Raw genomic sequence first — 26,268 nt, forward strand, 5'->3', positions numbered from 1 at the left:
ACTGACGGACATCTGCACCCCTGGAATGGCACCGGGAACGTCGGGAATGGGGTCGGGAATGTCGGGAACGGGGTCGGGAATGGGGTCGGGAATGGGGTCGGGAATGTCGGGAATGGGATCTGGGAATGGGGTCGGGAATGGGGTCGGGGATAACGGGATCAGGGATGGGAGCGGCACCAGCAGGAACCCGAACTGCTCCCGGTTACTGACGAACATCTGCACCCCTGGAATGGCACCGGGAACGTCGGGAATGGGGTCGGGAATGGGGTCAGGAATGTCGGGAATGGGGTCGGGAAGGGGATCGGGGATAACGGGATTAGGGATGGGAGCGGCACCGGCAGGAACCCGAACTGCTCCCGGTTACTGACGAACATCTGCACCCCTGGAATGGCACCGGGAACGTCGGGAATGGGGTCGGGAATGGGGTCGGGAATGGGGTCGGGAATGGGGTCGGGAAGGGGATCTGGGATAACGGGATCAGGGATGGGAGCGGCACCGGCAGGAACCCGAACTGCTCCCGGTTACTGACGGACATCTGCACCCCTGGAAGGCCAGGAATGTCGGGAATGGGGTCGGGAATGTTGGGAATGGGGTTGGGAATGGGGTCGGGAATGTTGGGAATGGGGTCGGGAATGGGGTCAGGAAGGGGATCGGGGATAACGGGATCAGGGATGGGAGCGGCACCGGCAGGAACCCGAACTGCTCCCGGTTACTGACAAACATCTGCACCCCTGGAATGGCACCGGGAATGTCGGGAATGGGGTCGGGAATGTCGGGAATGGGGTCGGGAATGGGGTCGGGAATGTCGGGAATGGGGTCGGGAATGGGGTCAGGAATGGGGTCGGGGATAACGGGATCTGGGATGGGAGCGGCACCGGCAGGAACCCGAACTGCTCCCGGTTACTGACGAACATCTGCACCCCTGGAATGGCACCGGGAATGTCGGGAATGGGGTCGGGAACGGGGTCGGGAATGGGGTCGGGAATGGGGTCGGGGATAACGGGATCAGGGATGGGAGCGGCACCGGCAGGAACCCGAACTGTTCCCGGTTACTGACAAACATCTGCACCCCTGGAATGCCGGGAATGTCGGGAATGGGGTCGGGAATGGGGTCGGGAATGGGGTCGGGAATGGGGTCGGGAATGGGGTCGGGAATGGGGTCGGGGATAACGGGATCAGGGATGGGAGCGGCACCGGCAGGAACCCGAACTGTTCCCGGTTACTGACAAACATCTGCACCCCTGGAATGGCACCGGGAATGTCGGGAATGGGGTCGGGAATGGGGTCGGGAAGGGCAGCTGGGATAACGGGATCAGGGATGGGAGCGGCACCGGCAGGAACCCGAACTGCTCCCGGTTACTGACAAACATCTGCACCCCTGGAATGGCACCGGGAACGTCGGGAATGGGGTCGGGAATGGGGTCAGGAATGTCGGGAATGGGGTCGGGAAGGGGATCGGGGATAACGGGATTAGGGATGGGAGCGGCACCGGCAGGAACCCGAACTGCTCCCGGTTACTGACGAACATCTGCACCCCTGGAATGCCGGGAATGTCGGGAATGGGGTCGGGAATGTCGGGAATGGGGTCAGGAATGTTGGGAATGGGGTCAGGAATAACTGGATTGGGAATGGGGTCGGGAATGTTGGGAATGGGATTGGGAGCGAGATCAGGACTGGGGGGTCACTTCTAAATTGGGATCACCCAAAGGCGATTCCAAATCCCATCCCAATCCCGCCCCTCACTCGTGGCCCAACAAGCAGCGGCGAAGACGACGATGGAACACCAACCCAACCCATCCTAATCCAACTGAACCCATCCCATCCCAACCCAACTCATCCCAAGCCATCGCAACCCATCCTAACCCAACCCAACTCATCCCATCCAATCCAACTCATCCCATCCAACCCAACCCAACTCATCCCAAGCCATCCCAACCCATCCTAACCCAACCCAACTCATCCCATCCCAACCCAACTCATCCCAACCCAACTCATCCCAACCCAACTCATCCCAAGCCATCCCAACCCATCCTAACCCAACCCAACTTATCCCATCCAATCCAACTCATCCCATCCAACCCAACCCAACTCATCCCAACCCAACTCATCCCATCCAACTCATCAACCCATCCCAACCCATCCCAACCCAACTCATCCCAACCCAACTCATCCCAAGCCATCCCAACCCATCCCAACCCAACCCAACTCATCCCAAGCCATCCCAACCCATCCTAACCCAACTCATCCCATCCTAACCCAACTCAACCCATCCCAACCCATCCCAACTCATCCCAAGCCATCCAACCCAACCCATCCCATCCAACCCAACTCAATCTAACTCAACCCAACTCAACCCAACCCAACTCATCCCATCCCAAACCAACCCATCCAACCCAACTCAACCCATCCAACCCAACCCATCCCAACCCAACCCATCCCATCCTAACCCAACTCAACCCATCCCAACCCAACCCAACTCATCCCAATCCATCCCAACCCATCCCATCCCATCCTAACCCATCCCATCCTAACCCAACTCAACCTAACTCAACCCTACTCAACCCATCCCATCCAACCCATCCAAACTCATCCCATCCAACGCAACCCAACTCAACCCAACCCAACTCATCCCATCCAACCCAACTCAACCTAACTCAACCCAACTCAACCCAACCCAACTCATCCCATCCAACTCAACTCATCCCATCCCAACCCAACTCAACCCAACCCAACCCAACCCATCCAACCCATCCCAACTCATCCCGCCCAACCCAACTCAACCCAACCCAACCCATCCCATCCAACCCAACTCAACCTAACTCAACCCAACTCAACCCAACCCAACTCATCCCATCCAACCCATCCCAACTCATCCCGCCCAACCCAACTCAACCCAATCCAATCCATCCCAACCCATCCCAACCCATCCCAACTCAACCCATCCTAACTCAACCCATCCTAACTCAACCCAACTCATCCCATCCAACCCAACCCAACCCATCCCAACTCAACCATCCAACCCATCCCAACTCATCCCGCCCAACCCAACTCAACCCATCCCAACCCATCCAACCCAACCCAACTCAACCCATCCTAACTCAACCCATCACAACTCAACCCAACTCATCCCATCCAGCCCAACCCAACTCATCCCATCCAACCCAACTCATCCCATCCAATCCAACCCAACTCAACCCATCCCAACCCAACTCATCCAACCCAACTCAACCCAACTCAACCCATCCCAACCCATCCAACCCAACTCATCCCATCCAACCCAACCCAACCCAACTCAACCCAACCCATCCAACCCAACTCATCCCAACACATCCATCCCTACCCAACCCAACCCAATCCAAACAATCCCATCCCCATCCCAAACCCAGATCTCATTCCCAATCCCAAATCCCTGGCCAGTCTCCCAGCAGGTGGCGACAAACACAACGATGCCATCCCAATCCCAACCCCAATCCAGTCCCAATCCTAATCCTATCCAAACCCCAATCCCAACCCAATCCCATCCCAAATTCCTCACTTCATCCCCTCCCTTTGCCTGGCCGGCAGCGACAAAGACAATGATGTCATCCCAATCCCAATCCCAATCCAATCCCAATGCCAATGCCAATCTCAACCCAATCCCAACCCAATCCCAATCCTATCCCAAATCCCTCACCGGCCTCCCGGCAGGCTGCGGCAAAGACGATGATGTCGTCGAAGGCGCCGGCGTAGTCGGGCGGGGGCGGGTGGAAGGCCAGGCTCCGGGAGCGCTCCCGGCGCAGATCCAGCAGGAACGTGGAGTGAACCATGGGCACCGCGAAGCAGCCGCGGCGCTCCCGGCGCCGGATCGGGAGATAGGCGGGGGTGCGGCGGTAATAGCCCTGGGAATGTGGGAATGGCACCAGGAATGTGAGAATGGCACCGGGAATAGCCCTGGGAATGTGGGAACGGCACCGGGAATGTGGGAATGGCACCAGGAATAGCCCTGGGAATGTGGGAACGGCACCAGGAATGTGGGAATGGCACCAGGAATAGCCCTGGGAATGTGGGAACGGCACCGGGAATGTGGGAATGGCACCGGGAATGTGGGAATGGCCATCAGGAATGTGGGAATGGCACCGGGAATAGCCCTGGGAATGTGGGAACGGCACCGGGAATGTGGGAATGGCACCAGGAATAGCCCTGGGAATGTGGGAATGGCACCAGGAATGTGGGAATGGCACCAGGAATAGCCCTGGGAATGTGGGAACGGCACCAGGAATGTGGGAATGGCACCGGGAATGTGGGAATGGCACCAGGAATAGCCTTGGGAATGTGGGAATGGCACCAGGAATGGCATTGAGAATGTGGGAATGGCACCGGGAATGTGGGAATGGCCATCAGGAATGTGGGAATGGCACCGGGAATAGCCCTGGGAATGTGGGAACGGCACCGGGAATGTGGGAATGGCACCGGGAATAGCCCTGGGAATGTGGGAATGGCACCAGGAATGTGGGAATGGCACCAGGAATAGCCCTGGGAATGTGGGAACGGCACCAGGAATGTGGGAATGGCACCGGGAATGTGGGAATGGCACCAGGAATAGCCTTGGGAATGTGGGAATGGCACCAGGAATGGCATTGAGAATGTGGGAATGGCACCGGGAATGTGGGAATGGCCATCAGGAATGTGGGAATGGCACCGGGAATAGCCCTGGGAATGTGGGAACGGCACCGGGAATGTGGGAATGGCACCGGGAATAGCCCTGGGAATGTGGGAATGGCACCAGGAATGTGGGAATGGCACCAGGAATAGCCCTGGGAATGTGGGAATGGCACCAGGAATGTGGGAATGGCACCAGGAATAGCCCTGGGAATGTGGGAATGGCCGCAGGAATGTGGGAATGGCACTGGGAATGTGGGAATGGCACCGGGAATGTGAGAATGGCACCAGGAATAGCCCTGGGAATGTGGGAATGGCACCAGGAATGTGGGAATGGCACCGGGAACAGCTCTGGGAATGTGGGAATGACACTGGGATTGCAGGAATGGTCATTGGGAATGTGGGAATGGCCCGGCCCTGGGGTTGCCCCACCCTCACCTGGGGTTGCCCTGCCCCCCGGGGTTGCCCCGCCCTCACCTGGGGGGTGATGCCGCACCAGAAGTTGGAGTAGGCTGCGCGCGAGTCGAGCATCGGGGCCACCACGGTTCTGTTCTCGGCCACCAGCACGGCCAGCGTGTCCGGGTTCACCAGGACGTTGTCGGCGTCCAGGAACTGCCGACAGCGACACCTGGGTCACCCTTGGGACACCCCTGGGACACCTCTGGGACACCCCTGGGACACCCTTGGGACACCCCTTTGTTACCCTGGGACACCCTTGGGACACCCTGGGACACCCCTGGGACACCCCTGGGACACCCCTGGGATACCCCTGGGACACCCCTGGGACACCCCTTTGTTACCCTGGGACACCCTTGGGACACCTAGGACACCCCTGGGACACCCTGGGACACCCTGGGACACCCCGGGACACCCCTTTGTTACCCTGGGACACCCTGGGACACCCTGGGGACACCCCTGGGACACCCTTGGGACACCCTTGGGACACCCCTGGGACACCCCTGGGACACCCTTGGGACACCTGGGACACCCTGGGACACCCTGGGACACCCCTGGGACACCCTTGGGACACCCCTTTGTTACCCTGGGACACCCTTGGGACACCCCTGGGACACCCTGGGACACCCCTGGGACACCCTTGGGACACCCCTTTGTTAACCTGGGACACCCTTGGGACACCCTGGGACACCCCTGGGACACCCCTGGGACACCCCTGGGATACCCCTGGGACACCCCTGGGACACCCCTTTGTTACCCTGGGACACCCTTGGGACACCCCTGGGACACCCTGGGACACCCCTGGGACACCCTGGGGACACCTGGGACACCCTGGGACACCCCTGGGATACCCCTGGGACACCCTTGGGACACCCTTGGGACACCCCTGGGACACCCCTGGGATACCCCTTTGTTACCCTGGGACATCCCTGGGACACCCTGGGGACACCCCTGGGACACCCCTGGGATACTCCTGGGACACCCTGGGGACACCCCTGGGACACCCCTGGGATACTCCTGGGACACCCTGGGACACCCCTGGGACACCCCTGGGATACTCCTGGGACACCCTGGGGACACCCCTGGGATACCCCTTTGTTACCCTGGGACACCCTTGGGACACCCTGGGACACCCCTGGGACACCCCTGGGACACCCTGGGATACCCCTGTGTTACCCTGGGACACCCCTGGGACACCCCTGGGACACCCCTGTGTCCCCTGGGTCACCCCATGACCCTTCCCCATTTCAGGGCCCCCTCCCCAGTTCAGAGCCCCCTCCCCAATTCAGGGCCCCCTCCCCAATTCAGGGCCCCTCATTTCAGGGCCCCCTCCCCAATTCAGAGCCCCCTCCCCATTTCAGAGCCCCCTCCCCAATTCAGGACCCCCTCCCCAATTCAGAGCCCCCTCCCCATTTCAGAGCCCCGTCCCCAATTCAGAGCCCCCTCCCCAATTCAGGGCCCCCTCCCCATTTCAGAGCCCCCTCCCCAATTCAGGGCCCCCTCCCCATTTCAGAGCCCCCTCCCCATTTCAGGACCCCCTCCCCAATTCAGGGCCCCCTCCCCATTTCAGAGCCCCCTCCCCAATTCAGGGCTCCCTCCCCATTTCAAAGCCCCCTCCCCATTTCAGAGCCCCCTCCCCATTTCAGGCCCAGCCACACCCAGCCCTGGCTGTCCCCAATGTCCCCCACCCCAGGGCCGCACTTGTCCCCTCTGGGGGGGGGCTTTTCCCCCCCCATCCCAGGGTCCAGGGCATCCCCCTTGGAGTCTGGGGACCCCTCCCCGATTGGGGGGACCCCTCCCCGATTTGGGGGCCCCCCCGTACCAGCAGGTAATCGGCCCACATGGCGCGGGCGGCCTCCAGGGCCTCCTGGCGCAGCCTCATCACGTGCTCGTAGCGGGCGGGGGTCCAGTGCTTGGGACCCTCCTCGTCGGGGAAGGACCTGGGGGGCACCAGGGGGGCACCCTGAGACCCCCTCCCCAAAATTCTCGGGAGACCCCCCCCCCCCCCTCCTCAAAACCTCCCTCAAGCCCCTCCAGGATCCCCCAACTCCCCCTAAACCCTCACAGGACCCCCCCCCAAAACCTCCCCCAAAACCACCCAGGATCTCCCAAAGCCCCCCGGGACGCCCCCCAAATTTCTCCTGAGCTCCCCCAGACCCCCCGAACCCCCCCAAATCCCCCCAGCCCCCCACCATGGCTCCTCGGGGTGTCTCCACTCCCTGAAGTGACCAAACCCCCTCCCAACCTATGGAGACCCCCAAAGTCTCCCCAAAACCCCCCTGGGACCCCCCAAAACCCCTCAGGACCCCCCAAATTTGTCCCTGAGCCCCCCAGGACACCCCAGAAGCCCCCCAAGCCCCTCACTTGGGCTCCTCCTGGTGCCTCCAGAGCACCCGGTGGTAGAGGCCCTGCACCCCCAACCCATGGGGACCCCCAAAACCCCCCAGGATGCCCCAAATTCCCCCCCAGAGACCCCAGGACCCCCCCAAACCCCTCAGGACCCCCCCAAATTTGTCCCTGAGCCCCCCAGAAGCCCACCAAGCCTCTCACTTGGGCTCCTCCTGGTGCCTCCAGAGCACCCGCTGGGAGAGGCCCCACACCCCCAACCCACAGGGACCCCCAAAGACCCCCCAACCCTCCCCCAGGATGCCCCAAATTCCCCCCCAGAGACCCCAGGACCCCCAAAAACCCCTCAGGACCCCCCCAAATTTGTCCCTGAGCCCCCCAGGACCCCCCCACAGCCCCTCACTTGGGCTCCTCCTGGTGCCTCCAGAGCACCCGCTGGTACAGGCCCCGCACCCCCAACCCACAGGGACCCCCAAAGACCCCCTAGGACCCCCCCAAACCCCTCAGGACCCCCCCAATTTTACCCCTGAGCCCCCCAAGACCCCCCCAAAGCCCCTCACTTGGGCTCCTCCTGGTGCCTCCAGAGCACCCGGTGGCAGAGGCCCCGCACCCCCAACCCACAGGGACCCCCAAAACCCCCCTGGGACCCCCCCAAACCCCTCAGGACCCCCCCAAATTTGTCCCTGAGCCCCCCAGGACCCCCCCCAAAGCCCCTCACTTGGGCTCCTCCTGGTGCCTCCAGAGCACCCCCTGCTACAGGCCCCGCACCCCCAACCCACGGGGACCCCCAAAACCCCCCTGGGACCCCCCCAAACCCCTCAGGACCCCCCCAAATTTACCCCTGAGCCCCCCAGGACCCCCCCAAAGCCCCTCACTTGGGCTCCTCCTGGTGCCTCCAGAGCACCCGGTGGTAGAGGCCCCACACCCCCAACCCACGGGGACCCCCAAAACCCCCCTGGGACCCCCAAAACCCCTCAGGACCCCCCCAAATTTGTCCCTGAGCCCCCCAGAAGCCCACCAAGCCCCTCACTTGGGCTCCTCCTGGTGCCTCCAGAGCACCCGCTGGTACAGGCCCCGCACCCCCAACCCACAGGGACCCCCAAAACCCCCCTGGGACCCCCCCAAACCCCTCAGGACCTCCCCAAATTTACCCCTGAGCCCCCCAGGACCCCCCCACAGCCCCTCACTTGGGCTCCTCCTGGTGCCTCCAGAGCACCCGGTGGTAGAGGCCCCGCACGCGGCCCAGCCACTCGCCCAGCAGCGCCGAGGTGTTGTCCACGCTGTGGTCAACGGCCACCCTGAGGGGACAGCAGGGACACCCGAGGGTCCCACGGGGGGTGTCACCCTGAGGAGCCCCTCCCTGAGGGTCCCTCACACTCCACTCACACTCGCTCGGCTCCTTCCCAGTGGCCCCCCAGTGTTGGCCCCAGTGTCCCCCCCAGTGCCCGCCCCCACAGTGGCCCCCCAGTGTCCCCCAGTGTCCCCATTGTGCCCCCAGTGCCCCCCCAGTGTCCCCTCAGTGCCCCCAGTGTCCCCCAGTGCCCCCCCAGTATCCCCAGTGTCCCCCAGTGCCCCCAGTGTGTCCCCAGTGTCCCCCCAGTGTGTCCAGTGTTCCCCCAGTGTCCCCCAGTGTCCCCAGTCCCCCCAGTGTCCCCTGACCCACCACAGCGCCATCCTGTCCTTGGGGTGCCGTGTCCCCCAGTGCCCCCCCAGTATCCCCAATGTCCCCCAGTGTCCCCAGTCCCCCCAGTGTCCCCTGACCCACCACAGCGCCATCCTGTTCTTGGGGTGCCGTGTCCGCAGTGTCCCCAGTATCCCCCCAGTGTCTCCCCAGTGTCCCCAATGTCCCCCCAATGTCCACCAGTATCCCTAGTGTCCCCTCAGTGTCCTCCAGTGCCCCCAGTGTCCCCCCAGTGTCCCCCAGTGCCCCCCCAGCGTCCCCAATGTCCCCATTGTGTCCCCAGTGTCCCCAGTATCCCCAGTGTCCCCAGTGCCCCCCAGTGTCCCCTCACCCACCACAGCACCATCCTGTCCTTGGGGTGCCGTGTCCCCCAGTGTCCCCCAGTGTCCCCAGTCCCCCCAGTGTCCCCAGACCCACCACAGCGCCATCCTGTTCTTGGGGTGCCGTGTCCCCCAGTGTCTCCCAGTATCCCCAATGTCCCCCAGTGTCCCCAGTGCCCCCCAGTGCCCCCCAGTGTCCCCTGACCCCCCACAGCACCATCCTGTCCTTGGGGTGCCGTGTCCCCCAGTGTCCCCCAGTGTCCCCAGTATCCCCAGTGTCCCCTGACCCACCACAGCGCCATCCTGTCCTTGGGGTGCCGTGTCCCCCCAGTGTCCCCCAGTATCCCCAATGTCCCCCAGTGTCCCCAGTGCCCCCCAGTGCCCCCAGTGTCCCCAGACCCACCACAGCGCCGTCCTGTCCTTGGGGTGCCGTGTCCCCCCAGTGTCCCCCAGTATCCCCAATGTCCCCCAGTGTCCCCCCAGTGTCCCCAGTGCCCCCCAGTGTCCCCAGTGCCCCCCAGTGTCCCCTGACCCACCACAGCGCCATCCTGTCCTTGGGGTGCCGCGTCCCCCAGTGCCCCCAGTGTCCCCCAGTGTCCCCAGTCCCCCCAGTGTCCCCAGACCCACCACAGCGCCATCCTGTCCTTGGAGTGCCGCAGCCTCTCGAGCCCGCCCAGCACCAGCGGCAGCGCGTGGGCCGCGTTCCGCGCCAGCAGCGCCACGGCCACGCGCGGCGGCCGCAGCGGCGACTCCGGGTTCCAGCGCTCCTCGGGGAAGTACCCGGCGGCCGGGCCGGGCCCGAGGCCGAGCCGGAGCCCCCCGGAGGAGCCGCCGGGGCCCCGGCCCGGCCCCGCCAGCAGCAGCAGCGGCAGCAGCAGCGGCCACGGCCGCGCCGCCATCTTGGGCGCCCCTCACAGCGGGCCCCGCCCTTCTCCCTCAGGGGGCCTCGCCTTGGCCACGCCCACGCGCGCTCTGATTGGTCAGTCCGCGTTGTGACCACGCCCGCTACATCCATATATGGACACGGCGCGTGGCCACGCCCCCTATAGCCATATATGGGTGGTGCTGGTGTTAGACCACGCCCACACCGCACCCATATATGGGCATGTCTGTGATCACGCCCCCTTGTGGCCACGCCCCCTTCTCCCCTCAGAGAATTCCCCCTAAAAATTTCGTTTTCCAGGGATTTTTAACCCCGAATTTTTCCCATTTTTCAGCCGTTTTTACCCCAAATTCCGGCTCCGAGTAACTTCCCCTTCAGAATTTCCCCTTCCCAAGGGTTTTTTAATCCCGAATTTCCGTTTTTTCAAGGAGTTTTAACTCCGAATTTTCCCGCTTTTCAGCTGTTCTAACCTCAAAATTCCAGAGGGAAATAAAGGAAAAAAAAATGGGAATAAAGAGAAAGAAATGGGAATAAGGAGAAAGAAATGGGAATATTCTGATTTAGGGAGTGGTTTTGCGCTTTATTCCCCCCAAAAATTTCGGGATTTGGTGCAGGAGCGGGGAAAGATGGGAAAAAAGAGGGAAAAACAAATCCGCTTTTTCCAGCCCCTTTTCCCTCCTTTCCACCCCCTCCCAGTCCCTCCCAGTCCGTCCCAGTTCATCCTAGTCCACACTGGAATTCCTGGCCCCAAAACAATTCCAGGATTTTTTTTTATTTCCGTGATTTCCCGGAATTCCAAGGATTTCCCGGCAATTCCCAGCTCAGCCAAAGCCCCGCTCTGATCCCGAAAAAATAAGAGTACAAAAATCCCAAAAAATCCAATCAAAAATCCCGGGGAAAAAAGTCTGAAAATTCCAAGAAAAAATGTCTGAAAATTCCAGGGAAAAAAAAAGTCCAAAAATGCCAAGAAAAAAGTCCGAAAATTCCAAGGAAAAAAAGTCCAAAAATTCCAAGGAAAAAAAGTCTGAAAATTCCAGGAAAAAAAGTCCAAAAATTCCAAGAAAAAAGATCCAAAAATGCCAAGAAAAAAGCCTGACAATTCCAAGAAAAAAGTCCAAAAATTCCAGGAAAAAAGGTCCCAAAATCCCAGGAAAAAAAGTCCAAAAGTGCCAAGAAAAAAAGTCCGAACATTCCAGGAAAAAAAGTCCGAAAATTCCAAGAAAAAGAGCCCAAAAAATCCAAGGAAAAAAAGTCCAAAATTCCAAGAAAAAAGCCAAAAACTTCCAGGAAAAATGGTCCAAAAATTCCAGGAAAAAAGCCAAAAAATTCTAGGAAAAATGGTCCCAAAATCCCATGAAAAAAAAGTCCAAAAATTCCAGGAAAAAAGTCCAAAAATCCCAAGAAAAAGAGCCCAAAAATTCCAGGGAAAAAAGTCTGAAAATTCCAGGGAAAAAAGTCTGAAAATTCCAAGAAAAAAGTCCGAAAATTCCAAGGAAATAAAAGTCCCAAAATTCCTAGAAAAAAAGTCCAAAAATTCCAGGTAAAAATATCAGAAAATTCCGGGAAAAAAAGTCCCAAAATTCCAGGAAAAATGGTCCCAAAATCCCAGAAAAAAAGTCCAAAAATTCCAAGAAAAAGAGCCCAAAACTCCCCAAAAAATGAGCCCCCCAATCCCGCAGGAATTCCCAACTCCCGGGACCTTTTCCCTGGGAATTCCCAGCTCCTGGAATGTTTTTCCTTGGGAATTCCCAGCTCCCGGGCCGGTTTTCCAGGGAATTCCTCAACTCCCGGGCCATTTTCCATGGGAATTCCTAAATATTGGAATGTTTTTCCCTGGGAATTCCCAGCTCTAAAATCCCAAACCGTTTTCCAGAGGATCCCACATCCCAAGAATGGGATTTTCCCATGGAATTCCTGGATTCCCGGGCTGTTTTCCATGGGAATTCCCGGCTCTAAAACCCCAAACCCTTTCCCAGAGGATCCCACACCCCAGGAATGGGAATTCTGGGATTCCTGGGCCGTTTTCCCCTGGAATCCCTGGAATCCTGGGCCGTTTTTCCTGGAATTCCTGGATTCCTGGGCCGTTTTTCCCAGAATCCCTCAACTCCTGGGCCACTTCCCCCTGGAATCTCTGGACTCCCAGCCCATTTCCCCCTGGAATTCCTGGATTCCCAGCCCATTTTCCCCTGGAATCCCTGGATTCCCAGCCCATTTTCCCATGGAATCCCTCAGCTCCCAGCCCATTTTTCCATGGAATCCCTGGATCCCCAGCTCATTTCCCCCTGGAATCCCTGGATTCCCAGCCCATTTTCCCCTGGAATCCCTGGATTCCCAGCCCATTTTCCCATGGAATCCCTGGATTCCCAGCCCATTTTCCCCCTGGAATCCAGGGATTCCCAGCCCATTTTTCCATGGAATCCCTGGATTCCCAGCCCATTTCCCCATGGAACCCCTCAGCTCCCGGGCCGTTTTTCCCGGAATTCATGGACTCCCAGCCCATTTTCCCCTGGAATCCCTGGATTCCCAGCCCATTTCCCCCTGGAATCCCTCAGCTCCCGGGCCGTTTTTCCCGGAATTCCTGGACTCCAAACCCATTTTCCCCTGGAATCCCTGGATTCCCAGCCCATTTCCCCATGGAATCCCTCAGCTCCCAGCTCATTTCCCCCTGGAATCCCTGGATTCCCAGCCCTTTTCCCCATGGAATCCCTCAGCTCCCAGCCCATTTTTCCATGGAATCCCTGGATTCCCAGCCCATTTCCCCCTGGAATTCCTGGACTCCCAGCCCATTTCCCCATGGAATCCCTCAGCTCCCGGGCCATTTTTCCCGGAATCCCTGGACTCCCAGCCCATTTCCCCCTGGAATCCCTGGATTCCCAGCCCATTTTCCCCTAGAATTCCTGGATTCCCTGCCCATTTCCCCATGGAATCCCTCAGCTCCCAGCCCATTTTTCCATGGAATCCCTGGATCCCCAGCTCATTTCCCCCTGGAATCCCTGGATTCCCAGCCCATTTTCCCCTGGAATCCCTGGATTCCCAGCCCATTTTCCCATGGAATCCCTGGATTCCCAGCCCATTTTCCCCCTGGAATCCAGGGATTCCCAGCCCATTTTTCCATGGAATCCCTGGATTCCCAGCCCATTTCCCCATGGAACCCCTCAGCTCCCGGGCCGTTTTTCCCGGAATTCATGGACTCCCAGCCCATTTTCCCCTGGAATCCCTGGATTCCCAGCCCATTTCCCCCTGGAATCCCTCAGCTCCCGGGCCGTTTTTCCCGGAATTCCTGGACTCCAAACCCATTTTCCCCTGGAATCCCTGGATTCCCAGCCCATTTCCCCATGGAATCCCTCAGCTCCCAGCTCATTTCCCCCTGGAATCCCTGGATTCCCAGCCCTTTTCCCCATGGAATCCCTCAGCTCCCAGCCCATTTTTCCATGGAATCCCTGGATTCCCAGCCCATTTCCCCATGGAATCCCTCAGCTCCCGGGCCATTTTTCCCGGAATCCCTGGACTCCCAGCCCATTTCCCCCTGGAATCCCTGGATTCCCAGCCCATTTTCCCCTAGAATTCCTGGATTCCCAGCCCATTTCCCCATGGAATCCCTCAGCTCCCGGGCCATTTCCCCCTGGAATTCCTGGACTCCCAGCCCATTTCCCCATGGAATCCCTCAGCTCCCGGGCCGTTTTTCCCAGAATCCCTGGACTCCCAGCCCATTTCCCCCTGGAATTCCTGGACTCCCAGCCCATTTCCCCATGGAATCCCTGGATTCCCAGCCCATTTCCCCACGGAATCCCTCAGCTCCCAGCCCATTTCCCCCTGGAATCCCTGGATTCCCAGCCCATTTTCCCCTGGAATCCCTGGATTCCCAGCCCATTTCCCCATGGAATCCCTCAGCTCCCGGGCCGTTTTTCCATGGAATTCCTGGATTCCCAGCCCATTTCCCCACGGAATCCCTCAGCTCCCGGGCCATCTCTCCACAGGAATCCGCAGCTCCTTCGCCGCCTCCTCGTCCAGCAGCCACCGGAGCCGCCCGGAGCGGGGCCGGACGCGCGCGGCCGGCAGCGGCTCCTCCTCGTCGCCCTCCAGGATCCTCTGCGGGAGCCAAAGGAGCCGGGAATGAGGTGGGGGGGCGGGAACGTGGGAATTCCAAGGAGGAAAAAAAAAATCCCGGGATGTCGGGGCCGGAGCGAACCTTGAGCGCGGCGGCTTTGGAGGCGCCGGCGGCCACGAGGAGCACGGAGCGAGCGGCGTTGAGCAGCGGCAGCGTCAGCGTCACCCGCGCCCGCGGCGGCTTCGGGGAGTCCTCCAGGGCTGCCACCAGGGAATGCTGCTCCTGGGGGGAAAAACGGGGAAATTGGGAAAAATGGGAAAAATGGGGGAATTGGGAAAATGGGGGGAAATTGGGAAAAATGGGGGGGAGCAGCGGCAGCGTCACCAGAGCCGCGGCGGCTTCGGGGAGTCCTGAGGGGCTGAGAGCGGGGAATGCTGCTCCTGGGGGGAAAAAATGGGGAATTGGGAAAAATGGGAAAATGGGAAAAATGGGTAAAAAAGGGGGAATTAGGAAAATGAGGAAAATTGGGGGGAAAAGGGGGGAATTGGGAAAAAAGGAGGAAATTGGGAAAAACGGCGCTGAGCAGCGTCAGCGTCAGCGTCACCCGCGCCCGCGGAGGCTTCGGGGAGTCCTCCAGGGCTGCCACCAGGGAATGCTGCTCCTGGGGGGAAAAACGGGGAAATTGGGAAAAATGGGAGAATGGGAAAACGGGGGAAAAACGGGGGGGAATTGGGAAAAATGGGGGGAAATTGGGAAAAATGGGGGGGAGCAGCGGCAGCCGGAGCCGGAGCCGAGGCGGCTTCGGGGAGTCCTGAGGGGCTGAGAGCGGGGAATGCTGCTCCTGGGGGAAAAAATGGGGAAATTGGGAAAAATGGGAGAATGGGGGAATTGGGAAAAATGGGGGGAAATTGGGAAAAATGGGGGGAAATTGGGAAAAATGGGGGGGAGCAGCGGCAGCCGGAGCCGGAGCCGAGGCGGCTTCGGGGAGTCCTGAGGGGCTGAGAGCGGGGAATGCTGCTCCTGGGGGGAAAAAATGGGGAATTGGGAAAAATGGGAAAATGGGAAAAATGGGTAAAAAAGGGGGAATTAGGAAAATGAGGAAAATTGGGGGGAAAAGGGGGGAATTGGGAAAAAAGGAGGAAATTCGGAAAAACGGCGCTGAGCAGCGTCAGCGTCAGCGTCACCCGCGCCCGCGGCGGCTTCGGGGAGTCCTGAGGGGCTGAGAGCGGGGAATGCTGCTCCTGGGGGGAAAAACGGGGAAATTGGGAAAAATGGGAAAATGGGGGAAAAAAGGGGAGAAAGGGGGAATTGGGAAAATGGGGGAAAACAGGGGGAAATTGGGAAAAATGGGGGGAAATTGGGAAAAATGGGGGGAACAGTGAGCAGCGGCAGCCGGAGCCGAGGCGGCTTCGGGGAGTCCTGAGGGGCTGAGAGCGGGGAATGCTGCTCCTGGGGGGAAAAACGGGGAAATTGGGAAAAATGGGAAAATGGGGGAAAAAGGGGAGAAAGGGGGAATTGGGAAAATGGGGGAAAACAGGGGGAAATTGGGAAAAATGGGGGGAAATTGGGAAAAATGGGGGGGAGCAGCGGCAGCCGGAGCCGAGGCGGCTTCGGGGAGTCCTGAGGGGCTGAGAGCAGGGAATGCTGCTCCTGGGGGGAAAAACGGGGAAATTGGGAAAAATGGGAAAATGGGGGAAAAAGGGGAAAAAGGGGGAATTGGAAAAATGGGGGAAAACAGGGGGAAATTGGGAAAAATGGGGGGAAATTGGGAAAAATGGGAAAAATGGGGGAAACTGGGGAAAAAAGGGGGGAAATGGGAAAAAAGGGGGAAATTGGGAAAAATGGGGGAAATTGGGAAAAATGGGGAAAATGGGGGGAAAAGGGGAAAATTGGGAAAAAATGGGAAAAAAGGGGGAAATTGGGAAAAACAGGAGGAAATTGGGAAAATGGGGGAAAATGGGAAAAATGGGAAAAAGGGGGAACTGGGAAAAACGGGGGGAAATTGGGAAAAATGGGAAAAATGGGGGAAACTGGGGAAAAAAGGGGGGAAATGGGAAAAAAGGGGGAAATTGGGAAAAATGGGGGAAAATTGGGAAAAAAGGGGGAAACTGGGAAAAACGGGGGGAAATGGGGGGAGAAATGGGGGGAAATGAGGGGAAATTGGGGGAAAATGGGGGAAAATTGGGGAAAATTGGGGGGAAAAGGGGAGGAAAAGGGTGGAGAAATGGGGGAAAAAGGGGGGAATTGGGAAAAAATGGGAGGAATTCAGGAAAAATGGGGAAAATGGGAAAAAATGGGAAAAAAGGGGGGAATTGGGAAAAATGGGGGGAAAAGGGGGGAAATGGGGGAAAGGGGGAGAATGGCGGAAATGGGGAGAAATGGGGGGATTTTGGGGGAATTTGGGTGGATTTTGGGTGAATTTGGGGTGATTTTGGGTGGATTTTAGGTGGATTTTGGGGTGGATTTGGGGTGAATTTGGGGTGGAATTTGGGTGGATTTTGGGGGGGATTTTGGGTGGATTTGGGGAATTTGGGTGAATTCGGGGTGATTTTGGGGTGAATTTGGGGGAAATTTGGGGTGAATTGGGGGTGGATTTGGGGTGAATTTGGGGTGAATTTAGGGGTGAATTGGGGGTGAATTTGGGGTGGATTTTGGGGAATTTTGGGGGAAATTTGGGGTGAATTTTGGGGGGAATTTGGCGTGGAATTGGGGGGGAAATTTTGGGGTGAATTTGGGGTGGATTTGGGGAATTTTGGGGTGATTTTGGGTCGATTTGGGGTGGCTTTTGGGATGATTTTGGGGTGATTTTGGGATGATTTCGGGGTAATTTCAAGGTGATTTTTGGGATCATTTTGGGATCATTTTGGGTTGAATTGAGGTGGATTTTGGGGTGAATTTGGGGTGGATTTTGGGGTGGATTTGGGGTGAATTTGGGGTGGAATTTGGGTGGATTTTGGGGGGGATTTTGAGTGGATTTGGGGTGATTTTGGGTGGAATTTTGAGGGATTTGGGTGGATTTTGGGTGGATTTGGGGAATTTGGGTGAATTCGGGGTGATTTTGGGGTGAATTTGGGGGAATTTTGGGGTGAATTGGGGGTGGATTTTGGGTGAATTTGGGGTGAATTGGGGGTGAATTTGGGGTGGATTTTGGGAATTTTTGGGTGGATTTTGGGGTGTATTTTGGGAATTTTTGGGTGGATTTGGGGGTGGATTTTGGGGTGGATTTTGGGATGGATTTTGGGGTGGATTTGGGGTGGATTTGGGGTGAATTGGGGTGGATTTGGGGAATTTTGGGGTAGATTTTGGGGTGAATTTGGGGTGGATTTTGGGGTGAATTTGGGGTGGATTTTGGGGTGATTTTGGGGTGGATTTATGTGAATTTGGGATGGATTTTGGGGTGAATTTAGGGTGGATTTGGGGTTAATTTGGGGTGGATTTTGGGAATTTTTGGGTGGATTTTGGGGTGGATTTTGGGGTGGATTTTGGGATGGACTTTGGGGTGAATTTGGGGTGGATTTTGGGGTGAATTGGGGTGGATTTGGGGAATTTTGGGGTGAATTGGGGTGAATTTGGGATGGATTTAGGGGTGGATTTGGGGTTGATTTGGGGTGAATTGGGGTGGATTTGGGGAATTTTGGGGTGAATTGGGGTGAATTTGGGATGGATTTTGGGGTGAATTTGGGGTGGATTTTGGGGGGAATTGGGGTGGATTTGGGGAATTTTTGGGTGAATTGGGGTGAATTTGGGATGGATTTTGGGGTGGATTTGGGGTGGATTTGGGGTGAATTGGGGTGAATTTGGGGTGAATTGGGGTGGATTTGGGGAATTTTGGGGTGGATTTTGGGGTGATTTTGGGATGGATTTTGGGGTGGATTTGGGGTGAATTGGGGTGGATTTGGGGAATTTTGGGGTGAATTGGGGTGAATTTGGGATGGATTTTGGGGTGAATTTGGGGTGGATTTTGGGGTGAATTGGGGTGGATTTTGGGGTGTATTTTGGGAATTTTGGGGTGGATTTTGGGATGGATTTTTGGGTGGATTTGGGGTGAATTGGGGTGGATTTGGGGAATTTTGGGGTAGATTTTGGGGTGATTTTTGGGTGGATTTGGGGTGAATTGGGGTGGATTTTGGGGTGAATTGGGGTGGATTTGGGGAATTTTGGGGTAGATTTTGGGGTGATTTTGGGATGGATTTGGGGTGGATTTGGGGTGGATTTTGGGGTGGATTTGGGGTAGATTTTGGGGTGATTTTTGGGTGGATTTGGGGTGGATTTGGGGTGGATTTTGGGGTGAATTGGGGTGGATTTGGGGCCCAGGACCACCCAGAAGGGCCCGAAATCCGCTCCCACCTGCAGCAGGGCGTGGCCCGGGAACAGCGAGCAGGTGTGCCCGTCCGGCCCCACCCCCAGCAGCAGCAGCTGGAACTGCGGCACCGCCTCGCCCGGGAACGCCTGCCGAGCAGGGAGACCAGTACGGACCAGTACGGACCGGTACGGACCAGTACGGACTGGTATGGAGCAGTACGGAGCAGTATGGACCAGTACGGACCAGTACGGACCGGTACGGACCGGTACGGACTGGTATGGAGCAGTACGGAGCAGTATGGACCAGTACGGACCAGTACGGACCGGTATGGAGCAGTACGGAGCAGTATGGACCAGTACGGACCAGTACGGACCGGTATGGAGCAGTACGGAGCAGTATGGACCAGTACGGACCAGTACGGACCGGTATGGAGCAGTACGGAGCAGTATGGACCAGTACGGACCAGTACGGACCGGTATGGAGCAGTACGGAGCAGTACGGATCGGTACAGACCGGTATGGAGCAGTACGGATCGGTACGGACCAGTAGGGACCGGTACGGACCAGTATGGACCAGTACGGACCGGTATGGATCAGTATGGATCAGTACAGACCAGTATGGAGCAGTACGGAGCAGTACGGACCAGTACGGACCAGTACGGACCAGTACGGACCGGTACGGACCGGTACGGAGCAGTACGGACCAGTACGGATCGGTACAGACCGGTATGGAGCAGTACGGATCGGTACGGACCAGTACGGACCAGTAGGGACCGGTATGGAGCAGTATGGAGCAGTATGGACCACTACGGATCAGTATGGATCAGTACGGACCAGTATGGACCGGTATGGACCAGTATGGACCGGTATGGACCAGTATGGACCAGTACGGATCAGTATGGATCAGTACAGACCGGTATGGAGCAGTACGGACCAGTATGGACCGGTATGGACCAGTATGGACCGGTATGGACCAGTATGGACCGGTATGGACCAGTACGGGCCAGTACGGACCAGTATGGACCAGTACGGACCAGTACGGGCCAGTACGGACCAGTATGGACCAGTACGGACCAGTATGGAGCAGTACGGACCAGTATGGACCAGTATGGACCAGTATGGACCAGTACGGACCAGTATGGAGCAGTATGGACCAGTATGGACCGGTATGGACCAGTATGGACCAGTACAGATCAGTATGGATCAGTACGGACCGGTATGGAGCAGTACGGATCAGTACAGACCAGTACGGACCAGTACGGACCAGTACTGAGCAGTACGGATCAGTAGGGACCAGTACGGACCAGTACGGACCAGTATGGACCAGTACGGACCAGTATGGACCACTATGGACCAGTAGGAACTGGTACAGATCAGTATGGACCAGTACAGACCAGTTCACACCAGTCAATCTCAGTCCCTCCCAGTCCATCCCAGTTCCCTCCCAGTTCCTCCCAGTCCCTCCCAGTCCATCCCAGTACCCTCTGCAGCTGCTCCCAGTCCATCCCAGTCCCTCCCAGTCCATCCCAGTTCCCTCCCAGTTCCTCCCAGTCCCTCCCAGTCCATCCCAGTACCCTCTGCAGCTGCTCCCAGTCCCTCCCAGTCCATCCCAGTCCATCCCAGTTCCCTCCCAGTTCCTCCCAGTCCCTCCCAGTCCATCCCAGTACCCTCTGCAGCTGCTCCCAGTCCCTCCCAGTCCATCCCAGTCCATCCCAGTTCCCTCCCATTCCATCCCAGTCCCTCCCATTCCCTCCCATTCCCTCCCAGTCCATCCCAGTCCCTCCCATTCCCTCCCAGTCCTCTCCCAGTCCCTCCCAGTCCCTCCCAGTCCCTCCCATTCCCTCCCAGTCCATCCCAGTCCCTCCCAGTCCCTCCCAGTCCATCCCAGTACCCTCTGCAGCTGCTCCCAGTCCATCCCAGTCCATCCCAGTTCCCTCCCATTCCCTCCCATTCCCTCCCAGTCCATCCCAGTCCATATCAGTACCCTCTGCAGCTGCTCCCAGTCCCTCCCAGTCCATCCCAGTCCCTCCCAGTCCTCTCCCATTCCCTCCCAGTCCATCCCAGTTCCATCCCAGTCCATCCCAGTTCCCTCCCATTCCATCCCAGTCCCTCCCATTCCCTCCCATTCCCTCCCAGTCCCTCCCAGTCCCTCCCAGTCCCTCCCAGTCCCTCCCATTCCCTCCCAGTCCATCCCAGTCCCTCCCAGTCCCTCCCAGTCCATCCCAGTACCCTCTGCAGCTGCTCCCAGTCCATCCCAGTCCATCCCAGTTCCCTCCCATTCCCTCCCATTCCCTCCCAGTCCATCCCAGTCCATATCAGTACCCTCTGCAGCTGCTCCCAGTCCCTCCCAGTCCATCCCAGTCCCTCCCAGTCCTCTCCCATTCCCTCCCAGTCCATCCCAGTTCCATCCCAGTCCATCCCAGTTCCCTCCCATTCCATCCCAGTCCCTCCCATTCCCTCCCATTCCCTCCCAGTCCATCCCAGTCCCTCCCATTCCCTCCCAGTCCTCTCCCAGTCCCTCCCAGTCCATCCCAGTCCCTCCCAGTCCATCCCAGTACCCTCTGCAGCTGCTCCCAGTAGTCGCTGGCGGCGGCGGCCGGGTCCAGCTCGGAGCGGACCGAGAGCACCTGGGGCCCGGGGGGGGGCAACTGGGCCAGTAACTGGGACTGGGAGGGGAACGGGAGGGTTACTGGGATGGACTGGGAGTGTCACTGGGAGCACTGGGACAGTGACTGGGAGCACTGGGGGCAACTGGGCCAGTAACTGGGACTGGGAGGGGAACGGGAGGGTTACTGGGATGGACTGGGAGTGTCACTGGGAGCGCTGGGACAGTGACTGGGAGCACTGGGGGCAACTGGGCCAGTAACTGGGACTGGGAGGGGAACGGGAGGGTTACTGGGATGGACTGGGAGTGTCACTGGGAGCGCTGGGACAGTGACTGGGACTGGGAGGGGAATGGGAGGGTTACTGGGAGGGCACTGGGAACACTGGGACAGTGACTGGGACTGGGAGGGGAACGGGAGGGTTACTGGGATGGACTGGGAACACTGGGACAGTGACTGGGACTGGGAGGGGAACGGGAGGGTTACTGGGATGGACTGGGAGTGTCACTGGGAGCACTGGGACAGTGACTGGGAGCACTGGGGGCAACTGGGCCAGTAACTGGGACTGGGAGGGGAACGGGAGGGTTACTGGGATGGACTGGGAGTGTCAGTGGGAGCGCTGGGACAGTGACTGGGACTGGGAGGGGAATGGGAGGGTTACTGGGAGGGCACTGGGAACACTGGGACAGTGACTGGGAGGGGAACGGGAGGGTTACTGGGAGGGCACTGGGAGGGCACTGGGAGCACTGGGAATGTCACTGGGAGCACCGGAAGCAGGAGTGTCACTGGGAGCAGCACTGGGAGCACTGGGAGTGGGAGCGGGAGCGTCACTGGGAGCACTGGGAGCAGCACTGGGAGCACTGGGACAGTGACTGGGAGCACTGGGAGGGACTGGGAGCACTGGGAGAGCGCTGGGAGCACTGGGAGGGCACTGGGATGGAGTGGGAGGACACTGGGAGCACACTGGGATGAACTGGGAGCACACTGGGAGGCACTGGGGGCACTGGGATGGACTGAGAGGGCACTGGGAGCGCACTGGGGGGGCACTGGGAGCGCACGGGGATGAACTGGGAGGGCACTGGGAGGGCCCTGGGAGCACTGGGAGGGCACCGGGAGGGCCCTGGGAGCACTGGGATGGACTGGGAGCGCACTGGGAGCACTGGGAGGGCATTGGGAGCACTGGAAGGGCACTAGGATGAACTGGGAGCGCACTGGGCTGGACTGGGAGCGCACTGGGATGGACTGGGAGCGCACTGGGCTGAACTGGGAGCGCACTGGGATGGATTGGGAGTGCACTGGGATGGATTGGGAGCGCACTGGGATGGATTGGGAGCGCACTGGGCTGAACTGGGAGCGCACTGGGATGGATTGGGAGCGCACTGGGATGGACTGGGCTGAACTGGGAGCGCACTGGGATGGATTGGGAGCGCACTGGGATGGACTGGGCTGAACTGGGAGTGCACTGGGCTGAACTGGGAGCGCACTGGGATGGACTGGGCTGAACTGGGAGCGCACTGGGCTGAACTAGGAGCGCACTGGGATGGACTGGGCTGAACTGGGAGCGCACTGGGCTGAACTGGGAGCGCACTGGGCTGAACTAGGAGCGCACTGGGATGGACTGGGCTGAACTGGGAGCGCACTGGGATGAACTGGGAGCGCACTGGGATGGACTGGGCTGAACTGGGAGCGCACTGGGCTGAACTGGGAGCGCACTGGGATGGACTGGGCTGAACTGGGAGCGCACTGGGAGCTCTGGGGAGGAACCGGAGCGGAAGCGGGGGGGGGGGGGTGGGAACCCGTGGCGCGGGGAACCCGTGGCGCGGGCCCACGGGCGCGGGGGGGACGGCGAAGGCGGCGACACCGCCCGGCTCCGGCGGCGGGGCCGTCCCGGAGGGGCCGCCCCGGGGCCGCCCCGCGCGCTCCTCACCCGGTAGGCCCCGAAGGTGCTGTCGGGGTGCTCGGGCGGCACGAGGCGCTCGTCGCAGAACGCCACGAGCCACCGCGAGGGCTCGGCGCCGGGCGTGGCGCTGAGGGCGGGCGGCAGCTCCCGCGCCAGCAGCTCCACCATGGAGCCCCCGGAGAGCCCCAGCGTGAAGCGGCCGTCGCTCGCCACCGCCGCGGCCGCCGCCTCCGCCACGAGGCGCGCCAGGGCCGCGCCGAGCTCCCGCGGCGAGGGGAACACCGACACGGCCGCCATGATAGCGCCGCGGGGAGGAAGAAGAAGGCGGAAGTGACGTCAGCGGCGCGCCGCGTTGCTAAGTAACGGAGCGACGGCCAGGCGGCGCGCTGCGAGTTGCGTCATCAACGCGCCGCGTTGCCTAGCAACCCGCGGCCTAGTGCGGCCTAGTGAAGCCTCGGCCTCGCGTAGCGGCGCTACCCGGAGGAGAGCGGTTGTTTCGCGGCTCTTCCCCACGAGCCCCACACGAGCCCTCTCTCGCTGCTCCCCCCCGAGCCCGCAGCACAGCACGCGGCACAGTCGCTGGTTTTTAATGGCCTCGCGCTCAGACACAACCAAACGCAGCGGATCAGGTTAAAAACGACCTAAATCGGTTAAATTCCAGTCCGGCGCTGGGGGCTCCGTCAATAAATCCGTCCGTGCTGGCCCCTCCGCGGCGGGAGCTTACGAAGGAGTCCCTAGGGGGGGTTAATTAGGCACGAATTAGTCGCTAATTAGCGCTGCCGCCCGAGTTCAGCAGCGCCGCCCCCTCCTCGGTGCCGTCCGAGGCCGGGCCCGGTTTCCCTCGGAATTCCGCTGCTTTCCCTCCAAAAAATCCATCCCAAATCCTCCTGCAAAGTGCGAGCGGCTCCTGGGAAAGGCGCCGGGCTCCTCCTGGATCCTTGGGAGCCTCCTGGATCCTTGGGAATCTCCGGAATCCTTGGGAATCTCCGGGATCCTTGGGAGCCTCCTGGATCCTTGGGAACGCCGCTACTTGCCAGGATATTCCCACAGTTTTCCTCAAATTCCCGCCATTTTCCTCAAATTCCCACTGTTTTCCTCAAATTCCCACTGTTTTCCTCAAATTCCCGCCATTTTCCAGAAAATCCCCGCTGTTTTCCTCAAATTCCCACCTTTTTCCTCAAATTCCCGCCATTTTCCAGAAAATTCCCACTGTTTTCCTCAAATTCCCGCCATTTTCCTCAAATTCCCGCTGTTTTTCCCGGGAATTCCGCCGTTTCCCAGGAAATCCTCCCATTTTCCCTCCCAATCCTGCAATCTGCCTGCGAATCCCGCTGCTTTCCACGGAAATCTCCTGGTTTTCCCCAGGAAATCCCTTTTTTTTTTCCAGGAAATCCCATCTTTTTTCCAGGAAATCCCGTTTTTTCCCCAGGAAATCCCATTTTTTCCCCAGGAAATCCCTTTTTTTTTTCCAGGAAATCCCATTTTTTCCCCAGGAAATCCCATTTTTTTTCCAGGAAATCCCCTTTTTTTCCAGGAAATCCCATTTTTTTTTCCAGGAAATCCCATTTTTTCCCCAGGAAATCCCATTTTTTTCCAGGGAATCCCATCTTTTTTCCAGGAAATCCCATCTTTTTTCCAGGAAATCCCGTTTTTTCCCCCAGGAAATCCCATTTTTTTCCCAGGAAATCCCATTTTTTCCCAGGAAATCCCATTTTTTCCCCAGGAAATCCCATTTTTTCCGCAGGAAATCCCATTTTTTTTCCAGGAAATCCCATTTTTTCCCCAGGAAATCCCATTTTTCCCCAGGAAATCCCATTTTTTTTTCCAGGAAATCCCTTTTTTTTTTCCAGGAAATCCCATTTTTTTTCCAGGAAATCCCATCTTTTTTCCAGGAAATCCCATTTTTTCCCCAGGAAATCCCATTTTTTCCCAGGAAATCCCATTTTTTTCCAGGAAATCCCATTTTTTCCCCAGGGAATCCCTTTTTTTTTTCCAGGAAATCCCATTTTTTTCCAGGAAATCCCATTTTTTCCCCAGGGAATCCCATTTTTTCCCCAGGAAATCCCATTTTTTTTTCCAGGAAATCCCATTTTTTTCCAGGAAATCCCATCTTTTTTCCCAGGAAATCCCTTTTTTTTTTCCAGGAAATCCCATCTTTTTTCCAGGAAATCCCATTTTTTCCCCAGGAAATCCCATTTTTTCCCCAGGAAATCCCATTTTTTTTCCAGGAAATCCCCTTTTTTTTCCAGGAAATCCCTTTTTTTTCCAGGAAATCCCCTTTTTTTTCCAGGAAATCCCTTTTTTTTTCCAGGAAATCCCTTTTTTTCCCAGGAAATCCCTTTTTTTTTCCAGGAAATCCCATTTCTTTCCTGGAAATCCCATTTTTTCCCAGGAAATCCCATTTTTCCCAGGAAATCCCATTTTTTTTCCAGGAAATCCCATTTTTTTTTTCCAGGAAATCCCATTTTTTTCCCCAGGAAATCCCATTTTTTTTGCAGGAAATCCCGTTTTTTTTCCAGGAAATCCCATGTTTTTTCCAGGAAATCCCATTTTTTTCCAGGAAATGCCATTTTTTTCCAGGAAATCCCATTTTTTTTCCAGGAAATCCCATTTTTTCCCAGGAAATCCCATTTTTTTCCAGGAAATCCCATTTTTCCCAGGAATTCCCGCTGGTTTCCCTGGAACTCTGCGTTTTCCAGGAGATCCAGGGGCATTTCCCAGCCGGATTTTTGGGGTTTTGGGAATCCCAGGGGGATTTTCCAGGCAGATTTTTGGGATTTGGGAATCCCAGGGAGGTTTTCCAGCGGGATTTTCGGGATCAGAACCCCAAGTTGCCGGCGCAGATCCGGGCGTGCACCGCCCGATCCAGGAGGAATTTGGGGGATCCCAGGGAGGTTTTCCAGCAGGATTTTCGGGATTTGGGGGATCCCAGCGGGATTTTGGGATTTTGGGGGATCCCAGCGGGATTTCCGGGATTTGGGGGATCCCAGCGGGATTTTGGGGGATCCCAGCGGGATTCGGGGCTCAGAACCCCGAGTTGCCGGCGCAGATCCGGGCATGAACTGCCCGATCCAGGAGGAATTTGGGGGAT

At 58.1% G+C, this 26,268-nt stretch overlaps 2 protein-coding genes across 3 annotated transcripts in view; both read right to left on the minus strand.

The window, feature by feature from the left end:
• The window catches only part of LOC138100198 (procollagen galactosyltransferase 1-like), a 40,010-nt gene extending 29,644 nt beyond the window's left edge, over window positions 1-10,366 (minus strand). The window contains exons 1-5 of the mRNA XM_068997966.1: window positions 10,069-10,366; window positions 8,628-8,738; window positions 6,917-7,034; window positions 5,116-5,250; window positions 3,674-3,878 (exon numbers count right to left, since the gene is read on the minus strand). Of these exons, the coding sequence (XP_068854067.1) occupies window positions 3,674-3,878; window positions 5,116-5,250; window positions 6,917-7,034; window positions 8,628-8,738; window positions 10,069-10,340 (841 nt within the window). The 5' untranslated portion in view covers window positions 10,341-10,366. The remainder of the gene's footprint in view (window positions 1-3,673; window positions 3,879-5,115; window positions 5,251-6,916; window positions 7,035-8,627; window positions 8,739-10,068) is intronic.
• A 3,700-nt stretch (window positions 10,367-14,066) lies between these two features.
• PGLS (6-phosphogluconolactonase) lies at window positions 14,067-24,517 on the minus strand. Of its 2 annotated transcripts, XM_068998012.1 has the most exons (6): window positions 23,205-24,517; window positions 21,233-21,340; window positions 18,720-18,821; window positions 14,977-15,033; window positions 14,514-14,654; window positions 14,067-14,413 (listed from the first exon to the last, which is right to left on the minus strand). In XM_068998012.1, the coding sequence occupies exons 1-6, from the start codon at window positions 23,472-23,474 to the stop codon at window positions 14,276-14,278; spliced, it is 816 nt and encodes a 271-aa protein (XP_068854113.1). In that variant the 5' UTR covers window positions 23,475-24,517; the 3' UTR covers window positions 14,067-14,275. The 2 variants fall into 2 exon arrangements, with proteins under 2 accessions (XP_068854113.1, XP_068854114.1); XM_068998013.1 differs by lacking the exon at window positions 14,977-15,033.
• Between the last annotated feature and the right edge of the window lie 1,751 nt (window positions 24,518-26,268).

Source organism: Aphelocoma coerulescens, chromosome 30 (genome assembly GCF_041296385.1).
Source record: "Aphelocoma coerulescens isolate FSJ_1873_10779 chromosome 30, UR_Acoe_1.0, whole genome shotgun sequence".
Lineage (NCBI taxonomy): Eukaryota > Metazoa > Chordata > Aves > Passeriformes > Corvidae > Aphelocoma > Aphelocoma coerulescens.

Excerpts from the sequence above, each read along its gene's own strand:
- PGLS (XM_068998012.1), bottom strand. The coding sequence starts at position 23,474 with ATGGCGGCCGTGTCGGTGTTCCCCTCGCCGCGGGAGCTCGGCGCGGCC. Across the intron at positions 15,034-18,719 it reads CGGGCCACGCCCTGCTGCAG|GAGCAGCATTCCCTGGTGGC; the intron begins GTGGGAGCGGAT and ends TTTTCCCCCCAG. Across the intron at positions 14,655-14,976 it reads CGAAGCCTCCGCGGGCGCGG|GAGCAGCATTCCCTGGTGGC; the intron begins GTGACGCTGACG and ends TTTTCCCCCCAG.